The 12,509-nt window shown below is 29.8% G+C and overlaps 1 protein-coding gene across 1 annotated transcript in view; it reads right to left on the bottom strand.

Moving 5' to 3' along the window:
- Drgx (Dorsal root ganglia homeobox) overlaps nucleotides 1–12,509 on the bottom strand; it is a 117,196-nt gene that overhangs the window by 42,339 nt on the left and 62,348 nt on the right. Inside the window, exons 3-4 of the mRNA XM_065500815.1 lie at nucleotides 9,594–9,685; nucleotides 9,353–9,454 (exon numbers count right to left, since the gene is read on the bottom strand). Coding sequence (XP_065356887.1) covers nucleotides 9,353–9,454; nucleotides 9,594–9,685 — 194 coding nt within the window. The remainder of the gene's footprint in view (nucleotides 1–9,352; nucleotides 9,455–9,593; nucleotides 9,686–12,509) is intronic.

A 12,509-nucleotide genomic window follows, 5' to 3' on the forward strand; every position in this document is an offset into this window, starting at 1 on the left:
CAATAATTTTGACACTTGATACTTTGAATTTAATTTAGATTTAACAAACAATATTCATACATGTCAATTTTCAAACACGTGCTACTGTCATTTCTCACACAAAAAAAACAACAACCATACTTGCCATGTATTTCTTTCTTTCAACCACCTAGCAAACTTTGGGATGTTTTTATTTTATTGCTTGAAATTTAATGCCAAAACAATGATATGTAATGGAATTTTATAGCAAAACTAGAGAATTTTTGACTTTATGAAATTATCTTTAATATAGTGTTTTTAGTAATTTGTTTGCTAAGTACAGGAAACCACAAGTTATAATTTTTTATCTTAGTTTTTTGAAGAAGGTAAAATTTGGAGATTTTTCTTTAGCCAACATAAATGACATAACTGCCAAACTGTTTTTTTGTACCAAAATTGACAAGGGTGTTTGTTAAATTTAACACACCAAACTCACAGCAATCTAACTGACTGAGTGAGTGACTGTCTGTCTTTTAGTCTTTTCATACGTCTGGTTGGCTAATGCCAGAGCAGCGCTTAAGCTCTTCAGGGGAAACTCGTAATATATTTTAATATACAAGTGGCTCTTGTTTTATAAAAATTTATTTTTATTTCTTTCGTTTTTACATACATTAATGTAATAAAAAACAAAAAATTACTGGTTTAAATGTAATATTAACAAATGTTTTCTTGTAGTAAGGATGGAAGGAGGGGATATAAAACCAAAAGTTTGTAACACAATTTTTTGTATAAAACAATGTCTGCCTGAAATTTGATATCGTTTGGTATCATGTGCTTTTTTCTATGCAATTTTTCAAAGATTTATGTTGTGGGTTTTTGCTTTTTTTGGGTTTAATCAAATAAGTAAAATAAAATAAAAAATTCAATTAATGTTAAGAAAAATTACACTAGTTTACAAATCAAACATTTTTATTTGCTCATTGAATGAAACTTATATTTTTGAGAAGAGCTAGGGACGCTAGCTAATTGACCTTTTTTTGTTTCCCACATATAGGTAAAAATTTTGAGATACATATATGGGTTTTTATTTTTCACCTGAGTACTACTAATGCATACTGTAGTGTACCGAATTGTGGTAATTAGGTATTTACATCGTTTTTGGGTACTCAACACTCTGGCGAAGCTACTAGATACTTTCAGAGTTGTATTGTTTTGACAAATTCCAAAAAAAATTAACAGGAAAAAAAATAAAAACATCCTTTTTGTAGATAAACGTTAAGAAATCGCTATTAAATAAAAAACTCTAAAGTAAAAACTATCAACCCAGACCATTTTTGTTTTATTTGCGGTAAAAATATTCAGTTAAATCGAGGTTTTCCTATAACACAAAAACTGCAAAATGCTTATTTACATTATTTTGGATTCCCCGTTACAAATCGGGATAAAAAGTGGGTCCCTCATTCGATTTGCACAAATTGTAGTGAATATATCCAGGTAAATGAACATTAACAAGTAAGAGAGCTATATTCGGCTATGCCGAATCTTATATACCCTTCACCAAATTATACTTTAAAATAAATTTGTTTAAATATTTTTAGGCAAACAAAATTTAATTTTTTTTTTAATTGTTTTTAATTTTTTTTTTTTTTATTTTTTTTAAAAAAAGTTTTTTCCAAATTTTTTAAAATTTTTTTATTTAGTTTTTAAATTTTTTTTTGTAAAAAAAATGTATGACAAAAAAAATTTTTTGATGAAAAAAAAATTCGGGTTAAAAAAAAATATTTTTCCCGATTTTGACCCATTGTAGGTCCAACTTACTATAGCCTTATCTACATCGTTGCAATGGACTTTGAAATATCTATCATTAGATATCCATATTGTCTATATTAATGACTTAGTAATCCAGATATTGATAAAAAATCAAGGTTGTCCCGGTTTTCTGCTCATATATCCGTTATTTATGGACCGATTTTGCTGATTTTAAATAGCAAACTTCTCGAAAGCATGTATGACAGAATTATTGAAGATTTGGATCCCGAAGACATCTGGGGTCTTCAGAAAATAGATTTCAACAGACAGACGGACAGACAGACAGACAGACAGACAGACAGACAGACAGACAGACAGACAGACAGACAGACAGACAGACAGACAGACAGACAGACAGACAGACAGACAGACAGACAGACAGACAGACAGACAGACAGACAGACAGACAGACAGACAGACAGACAGACAGACAGACAGACAGACAGACAGACAGACAGACAGACAGACAGACAGACAGACAGACAGACAGACAGACAGACAGACAGACAGACAGACAGACAGACAGACAGACAGACAGACGGACATGGCTTAATCGACTCCGCTATCTATAAGGATCCAGAATATACATATATACTTCATAGGGTCGGAAATGAAAAATGTAGAAATTACAAACTTATATATACCCTTCTCACGAAGGTGAAGGGTATAAAAATGTCAGTTTGGTTGACCCACAAAAAATAGTTTTGCCGTCACTCCACATTAAATTAGGTTTAATGAAAAATTTCGTAAAAGCTTTAGATAAGACAAAACCAGCATTTTAATATTTATGAATCGTGTTCCCGAGTCTTTCTGAGGCTAAATTGTGGAAGCTATTTGTGGGTCCTCAAATAAGAAACATTTTGGGTGATACCAAATTTGAGTGTCTATTAACCGATGTTGAAAAAGCAGCATGGAATTCTTTTAAACTTGTTGTTCAAGAATTTTTGGGGAATAAGAAATGTCAAAATTACAGAGATATTGTTGCGAATTTATTACATAATTTTGAACTGATTGGTTGAAAATATATCCCTTAAAATTCACTTTTTACATTCTCATGTGGATTTTTTCCCGGACACATGAGTGACCAACATAGAGAGCGTTTCCATCAAGATTTGAAGTTTTTCGAGTGGAATTATCAAGGTTTTTGGGATCAGAATATGCTAGGAGACTACTGTTGGAGTGTCATGAGGGAGACAAATGAAAATAATTATAAAACACTTCACTTTTAATTTTTTTGTCCTAATTTAATGTACATTATTATATGTTTCCTTTTTAATAAATATCTCAAAAGTTTGACGTCCAGGATTTTTTTTTAATATTTTTTCAGAAGTTAGAAGACCTAAATACACAAATCCCCATATGTTTCAATTCATGAGCAAAAACCTTGTAAACTATTGTTATTGGAACAAATGATACCAAATGCCCATTTTATTTTGCAATGAAATGAAAACTTAAGCCACTTGAATTCCTCACATATTTGAGATTTTATTCAGACATAGAAATTTGAGTTAAAAGTTTTTGCTGAGTAATTTGATGTAATGCAAGAATTCTTTAATACGCAAAGCAGCCACTAGAATACCGTCTACTAAACTGGCTCTATGTAATGCAGACAGTGTGTAGAGGTCTTCAAGGTATTCGAGGTTGTCATAGAATCCAATCATGGTCGGAATCGGTTTTGAAAAGTACAAAAAATGTACATTTGACTTATGAAATCCAATCTAATTTTTTGTTTATTCGATAAAGAATTTAATTTTAGATCGAATATAAAACCAATAACTTACGATTTCACAAGACCAATGTATTACATTTTCAGTCGTTTTCAAAACCGATTCCGACAATGATTGGATTCTATGACAACCCCTATTACCAAGCTTTTGCTGGATACTTTAATGTAATGCTAGAGGTTTATAATACGCAAAATCGTTTTTTTTAAACTCCGCCTACTAAACCACTTCTAGGTAATGCAGACAGTATGTAGTGGCCATTAAATGTATGTAAATCAGTTATTACTAAGTTCTTGCTAGGTACTTTAAGGTTTCATTATAAATTCTTCTTAACAAATAAACAAATTGTAATCATTAAATGTATTTATAAATAAATAATTTCATTTTTATTTATCCACACTCATTTCAATCTAACAGTTTATCTCATGTTTCGTTTACCTGATTTTAATACACAATTGTCTTCAATTAAACTTTATTCAAATTTGACGTCAATTGTTGCTAATTTTACACCACACACACACATACACAAACACACATCCTCAATTAATCCTCAAAAAACTTAATCAAAAGCATTTTAGTTTGATTTGCTGAGATGTGTCAGTTAGTCAGTCAAGTCAGTCAGTGTCTTATGCAAAATAGCATGTAAATTTTAATTTTATACATTTTAAGAGGTATCAAATTGTATTTTTTTTTTTTTTGCAAAACCTTTAGTAATGCTAATTTGTTTATTAAGCAAATACGAAAAGATTAAAATGAAAATTTATTGGACACAAGACACAAAAATAAACCCACAGAAAGAAACAAAATCATTCATTTATTTTCATATTCAAAAGGGAAGTACGACAACTCAAGGCTTAAAATATCGTCACAACTTTTTAAGCATGTAAGAAAAGTTGCTGTTTTTTTTTAGTATAAATAAAGAAAATGTAATTAACACAAATATAATGTTTGTTATACAAAAAAAAAAGAAAAAAACTTAACTAATTATGTAAAAAACAAAACAAAATACACACATTAGTACTTTTTCCTTGAACGGAAAAAGAAACACTCGTGCACGTTATTTCCTCTGTAAAACGTTCATTAGCGGTTGTTGTTTAGTTAGTTGTATTGTTTATTATAAAACAAATTATCCTTCTTTTTATTTTACTCGTACGGAAAGATTTGCAACATCAAATCATCATGTTTACTTTTAAATGCTACAACACATTTAATTGCCAACATTTGTCGTTTTAACGAGCTAAAATATTTCAATCTCTTTCCTTTTCTGTTTCAGTTTTTTTTCTTTCTTTTTCCATTTCTCACTTGCCAGCTCTTTGTAGTTCAACTCTTGAGCACTTAAAACATCCGTGTTAAAAGAGATAAAATTGTAGAAGTGTGTTGGTGTTTTTGAGTTTGCGAGTCTAAAGCTATTAGGGTTCTCTAGTGGTAGATTTTAAGTCTATTTCCGGCACAATTATCCTGCATAAGTGTCGAAAAAACGTAAACTTAAGTAGTGTTTTATTTACTCTAATTATAAAGTTATTTATATGTATAATTGTATATGAAGGAAGGAAAGAATATGAGAATGAGTACCTGAATATTTCAAAGATAAAAACGTGTTAATTTTACTACAGCAATTAAATTTTAATATTTAAGGCTTTTCATTTGCTTTTTAGCTTAATAAAAAAGAAATTTGTGAAATTGGTCAAATTTTGAAAATAAGAATTTAATTTTTATAAACGGAAACTACTAGAAAAATGCTCCATTTGTAAAGGTTTAGACGCTGCACATTTGATTATTAATATATTTTACAGGAAATTGTCCAACGATTTCAAATATACTAGTCTTATTATAATCAGATTTTTGGTTCAGAAGATATAGTTGACTGATTTTCAGTGTTCAAAAAAAACATATAATTTTTAAGTAATTTGGTCGGCTTTCAGATACAGTATCTGGAAAAGTAGATAACGGTTCGTCATTCTTTTAGGTTCTATTGATAGGTCTATTTATTAAGAAAAGAATAAATCAAATTGTACTGTGAACTTTATGTTTGTCCAGGTTATACGATATTTACCATTTTATATGCTTTTCAATATTTCTCAACTTTGGGGGAAAATAAAAAAACTATAAAGATTTATTCCTTTAAGTCATTAAAATCAAAAACTGCTTTCAAAAGATACGCAATCTATTGTAAATCCCATGTCATTAACATTTGACAATGATTTCGGTCATATAGTTACCGCGGCTGTTCTTGACCAAAGGCATTCTACATTCAAGCATTACTGGCCGTGTTTCAAGAATAACATGAACTATATTGGAGTACATTGTTGCTGGTTTATCAGCATACACCAGTGAATTCTCACAGGAAATTATCATGAGGTGTCAAATCGCACAACCTTGGAGTCTAATTGACAGGTCCATTTCTCGAAATCAAGTTATAAAATTTTTAAATTTGTAGAAAAATAAATTTTATGGGAAGTAAAATAAAATATTTTTTAAAATTTTTGATTTTTAATATTAAATTTTAAAAGCTTTCTTACAATTTTAAATTATTTCAAAAAAGATTTAAATTTTTTAATTTATTTTTAAATTTTTTATAAAATATTTCGAAAAGATTTAATTTTTTTTTAATTTATTTTTAAATATTGCTTACAATCCGTAAAAGAAGGTAATCTACTGAAATTTTTGGAACCATGTCTTTTTCAAAATTTTATCGCTAAAAATGGGACAAGGCCGAGCAGCTGAAAAATGTTTGCATTTTGAAAGGTACATTAATTCTCACTTAGCTATTGAACATTATAGTGTTAACCAAAAAGTTTTTTTTGCTTCGAAAATGTCGAATTTTATGACAACAAAGCATTATATGCGGGAAGTTTTGCTTTAATTTTTAATTTTACACCAAAAGTCACACCAATTACTCACCAAAGCATCGGTTTCATCGTCCAAGAGATGTTTTGCTCTGTTCATAAGTGGTGATTTTTATAAAGAAGGCAAAGATTGCCCAGGCCAATCAAAAAGGTTTTGAAGGCCAAGAATTGGGGGCATTACTCCATGAAGATTGTTGAAAAACTCAGGAAGAGCTAGTAGAAGCATTGGGAGCTACTCAAGCAGCAATTTCAAAAGGTTTGCTAGCAGCAGGATTTATACAAAAGCCGGGAAATTGGGTACCATACAAATTGAAGTCGAGAGACCTTGAAAGACGATTTTGCATTTTCGAAATGATGTTTGAAAGCTATGAAATAAAATGAGTTTTGTACCGAATCATTACTTGAGATGAAAAATGGTTCCATTACGATAACCAGAAGCGTAAGAGATCGTATGGAAGCCCGTCCAACCAGTCGAATTGACAATAATGCAAAATATCAATGGCGCTAAGGTAATGCTCTGTATTTGGTGGGGCCAAACGCGTCCTAAATCTGTCCAGAACATCACAGCTGTACCAAATGCAACTGATTTGTTTGTAACCGTAACCGCACATGTTGCAATGCCTTTTAAAAACTATTTGGAATGAAATGGTTGGAAAGTTTTGCTAAGTTTTTGATAAGATATTTTTAAATTTTAACTACGCGTTTGTATGCTTTGTCTTGATGAGGATATGACTGCATTGCATACATTTTGGAATTCACCCTCTCTCTCTGAGATACGCTTCACTTCGGAACACAGTATCCGATATTGAATTGATTCCTTCTTGGCCTCCAAAGATGAGCAGTTCTTTTGTCGCGGAATTCATATGTTGCTCAATACTTTACATTTTAAAGCCATACATCAAATATTTTTAAAATTTCCTTTCTATGGGTCTTAAAAAACGCTTTTTATTAAAAAAAATTTTTCGTTAAAAAAAAATTGCTTGAAATAGCTGAGTAAATCTAAAATCTTCCTGTTCTAGTCTGATTTTCTCGATTTTAAATAACAATCTAAGTTGGATTATAACGCATATATTAAATCATGAAGGTAAGTTATTTTATGGCATTGGAAAGTTGATTTCAACATATAGACGGACAGACGGATATGACTATATCGACTCCGCTATATTTATCGACCCAGAATATGGTGAAGGGTATACAAATATGCTAAATGAAACCCAAAGCTGGGAACGGAATACAATGTGGAGTACTACACGAAGAGAAACATTATAGTTGTACATGTTTACTTTAACCATTTCAACATGTTTACAAGTTTTTGAACAATATTATGGTGACTTTAATTATTTATATGATTGAGGTAACCACAATATGGTAAAGTTACGATATTTTTGTGACAACCATTTTTATGATGAAGGATTTACCATATTATGTTGATATCGGCTTATGGATATCATAACCTAAGAACCACATATTATAATATAATGATTCATGAACATGATTCCGACAAGAATTGGAATCTTAACATTACCATATTATACTTACCACAATCTTATAAATAATTACTGTGGCTATAATATTGTTAAAAATATTAACATTTTGAAATGGTTACATTAAACATATAAAACAATATTTTTCTCTGGCTGTAATATGTTCTCAATAAACCATTTAATCCTTCTATCAGCCTCGCAACAAATGGGGTATTATGAGCAACAATCTTCAAATTTCCTGTTTTGGGGATTTTTTTTTAATATTATTGGGAATTATTGGATAACAATTAAAATATGATATCCTCCAACATTTTTCTAAAAGTTAAAGTCCTTCTAGCGTAATAAAAGAAAAAAAATTAAAATGGAAACATTCAAAAAAATATACACTTCAACAGGGCAACATTACTCCAATCGAACTGATAGTTTTATTTAAAACATGTATTTTGCGATTAGGCTCTTCTAAACCTAGATCGTACTAAGTCTATAAATTATATCTAAAAACATATATTTCGAGCCTTTTATCAAATAAACTTTTAATCCTTTTAAGTAAGACGACCTACCTCCTGGCCATTATCACACTCATACTAAACATTCAAATAATTCATCTTTATTTGATTTGAAAATTTCCTTCTACAAATAAAACTTTCAATTTTATTGCTTTAAATAATTAAACAATTGCATAGAATTAAAATGGAATTTTATTTATGAAAAACAGTACAACTTCAACAATCATTTCTACTTTTTACTATAAAAATACTTTTGTTAAAAAAAATACAAAACACAACCCAGCAACTTTATTTTATAATAATAAATAATTTAAATTCAGCTTACAATATAAAAATAACATTAATGTATGGACAAAACTCTTTGCAAAATCACCATTGCATTTTTACAATACTCAAAAGCAGTTACAAGGCTTAAAATCTAAGCTCATTCTAATGATTATCAAATTAATTTCTAATATACATAATCGTCGAAAAGAATAAACAATTATTTGATTATTATGGACAATTATGTAAAAAATTGTAATTTTGCTATGATGTATTTTTACAAGAGTATAATTTTTTATTAAACCCTATTATAATAAGTTGTATTATTTATATTGTTCAAAATCTTGCTGGGTTATGACTCTACTCTCAACTTTTAATGCAGAAAACATTAATAAAATTGAATATTCTTTAAATGAAATAAGAAATAAAAGTAGCAAAAAAAAACAGAAGTTAGCATGAAACATGAAAAAATCCTTTTGATCACAATGCATGACATATTTTTAAGTATGAATAATATAAATACAACAACATTATTGTAATAAGGACACTAAAAATCCCATAAAAAGGGGTCGTTTTGCATGAAATAATCAGAATCCTCTTGAGAGGAATAAAAAAACGAAATTTGAGACAATTTGAAAATTTCCAAACAAAAGTAAATGATACATTGTTAACAACCCTAACACATTTTAAAAAAATGTTATTAAGTAACAAATTTAATGTTTCTTATTCTTAAACATTTTCATTATTTAATTTTTACCCACCTGTACTCTGGCTTCCGTTAGATTTATTTTCATTGCTAAATCCTCACGTGTGAAAACATCCGGATAATGAGTTTGGGCAAATGCAGTCTCTAGTTCCTCCAACTGTGAAAAAAATTACAAAAATAGAAAAGAAAACAAAATAAAGTAAATAAAACCATGTGTAAAGAATGTTTAAAGTTTTGTGAAAGTTTTGCAAAATAGCGATAAAAAGTTTAGTAAATAAGAAAGTAAGTAATTCTACCTGCTGCAACGTAAATGTGGTGCGATTACGTCTTTGCTTGCGTCGCACAAATGTTTCATCGTGTATGGCAGGATGGTATGAATAACTGGTGTCTGAAAAGAAAATGAAAAATAAAGAAATTTAGAGATTAAATTACACCAAGAAAATATCACAATCACAGCTATTCATTACTTAGAAGTACTCTAATAATATGTAACTTAATTATCATATGTTATGTAAGTACTTTTAAGACATTTACATAAGTACTTATTACAAAATTACAAATTTTCCCCGCCGTCTTAGTAACTAACCAGCAATTCTCTTTTTTTTAAATAACGCCTTCTGTAGACCTTATAGTCGTTACATGTAAGTAGTTATGTAATCGATATCAACAATAGTTTCCAGCTTTTTATAAAAAACTATTTATTAAATAAGTTATTACTCTTAAATCTATTACAAATTCTCTTTGAAAATTATTCTTCATTTATTATTTTCTAAGAGATTAAAAAAAATACAAAATGATTATATGTCAGCCATTACCAAACTACTTCTAAGTAATGCAGTCATTAATATGTAAGTTGTTCAGTAATTGCAAGGCATCACCATGTTTTTATAAAACACTAAATAATTTCTTAATGAAAATAAATAGCTTTCTGTTTTTATGGAAACGTGCTTTTTAAAAGATTACAATACGGTTTTCATATTGGGTGTATGTCGTAAAAATCGGGGATTTTTTAAAATGTTTAGCTTTTATTTTGAAACATTTGTACAATATAAATTTATTCAAAGTATTGTCTATTGATAGCTATGACATTTTCCCATCATTCAAGCCAATATCGGATACTTTGTTCCAAAGTGAAGCATATCCCAGAGAGAGCGTTTTGCATCGATCGAAATAAATAGCATTCAGACTGGGCAAGGTCTAGACCAGGGCACACTTAGAAAGGTGACTGCGATGAAACAGCTGATTATTTTTTTTATTCAGTTTGAATTGTCAATTCACTTGTGGTTGTTGTGGCGAAAAATACAACAAACCCAAAAGCAAAAACAACAACAGGCAACTTTGACAGTTCACCTACTTTTTAACAGAAACAATGTACCTGTTGGTTTTGTATTGTTGTAGTGATGCAGTCACCTTTCTAAGTGTGCCCTGGTCTAGACTATAAAGCGGGTGAGGTAAAACTTTCCAACCACTTCATTCTAAATTCTTTTTTTTTGTGGCGGAGCGTTGTCACGATAGAATATTACGGTTTCATGTCTGGTCGTTTTTCGACCAATGCTCGCTTCAAACAAATCGGTTGCATTCGGTACAGGTTCCATGTGATTGTCTGGCTAGATTTCAGCATTTCGTAATAGATAGGACCCTATACAGATAATAATCTTAGCGCCATGGATATTTGGCTTTGGTGTCAATTGCGCTGGTTGACTCGGCTTTAAATACGATATTTTAAACGTCGGGCTATTATAATGGTTCCATTTTTCATCGTAAGTAATGATTCGCTGCAAAACTGATTTTCTTTAATAGCGTTCAAGGAGGATTTCGGACATGCAAAATCGTCTGTCAAGGTCTCTCGTATTCCTCGGCTTTAATTCGTTTGGTTCCCAAATTTTCCTGCTTTTGGATGAATCCTGTTTCTTGCAAACGTTTTGAAATTGCTGCTTGAGTACCTCCCAATGATTTTGCAAACTCTTGTTGAGTTTTACAACAATCTTCATGAAGTAATGCCTGCAATTCAATAGTTTTTGGCTGGACTGGGCGATCTTTGTCTACCATAAGCTTTGGTGAGCAATCGGTGTCCTTCAGCGGCACTTTTATTTTCAAATTAAAGAAGTAAAGCAAAACTTCCCGCACATTACGCTTTGTTGACACAAAATTCGACATTTTCGAAGAAAAAAACTTTTTTGTTTACACTATAATATTCAATAACTAAGTGGGAATACCCTTCAACATGAAATATAAGTTATTAAAAACAAAACAGCGTTCAAAAAATACGTCATCTTTTGAACGCATTTTTAATTCATACAAAAAATCTATCTATTTTTTTTATAAGAATTTGGGTTTTGATGAAAAAATTATGATTTCATTTTTCATTGGATCGGAGTTTTCATGAAAAATCGAAATTCATCTCTTGTTTTTTTTTATCAAATGGCCCTTTTTTGAAGATTACAACCTGGGTTTTTTTATAAAAAAAAATATTTGTTTTTAGTGAAAAATCGTTTTTTTATAAATGTCGTTTCTGTTTTATGCTCACCTTCAAAAAAGATGAGGGTACATTGATTTTATCATTCCGTTTGTAACCACAAAAGTATTTATACTCTGGGTCCTTATGAAATTCTAAGACGATCTCACTATGTCTGTCCGTCTGTCTGTCTCTTGAAAACACGAAAACACATTTTTCACAAATTCTCTCTGCGGATAAGTTTGTTTTGTATTGAAATTGGTTCATCTAGGCCCCACACGCAGAGAAAAAATATAATTGGGCATGGTTGCTGTAACCATTTAAATAGTGTTATAAGATTTTTAACAATATTATAGTCACAGTAACCATTTACATGATTGTGGTAACCATAATATGGTTAATTTACAATTCACATGATTGTATCAACCATATATATGGTTACAGTAAACAAATATATGTTTGTGGCAACCATATTTATGATGAATAATTTTATCATAATATGTTGTCTCAGATTATGATAAGCCTTAAGCCGAGAGCAGCATAATATGATAAGTCATTCATCATATGAATGGTTGTCACAAACATATATATATTTACTGTAACCATATATTTGTTTACTGTAACCATATATATGGTTGATACAATCATGTGAATCGTAAATTAACCATATTATGGTTACCACAATCATGTAAATGTTTACTGTGACTATAATATAGTTAAAAAACTTGTAACAATATTGAAATGGTTACAGTAACCA

This window comes from Calliphora vicina, chromosome 2, assembly GCF_958450345.1.
Source record: "Calliphora vicina chromosome 2, idCalVici1.1, whole genome shotgun sequence".
NCBI classification, from domain to species: Eukaryota; Metazoa; Arthropoda; class Insecta; order Diptera; family Calliphoridae; genus Calliphora; species Calliphora vicina.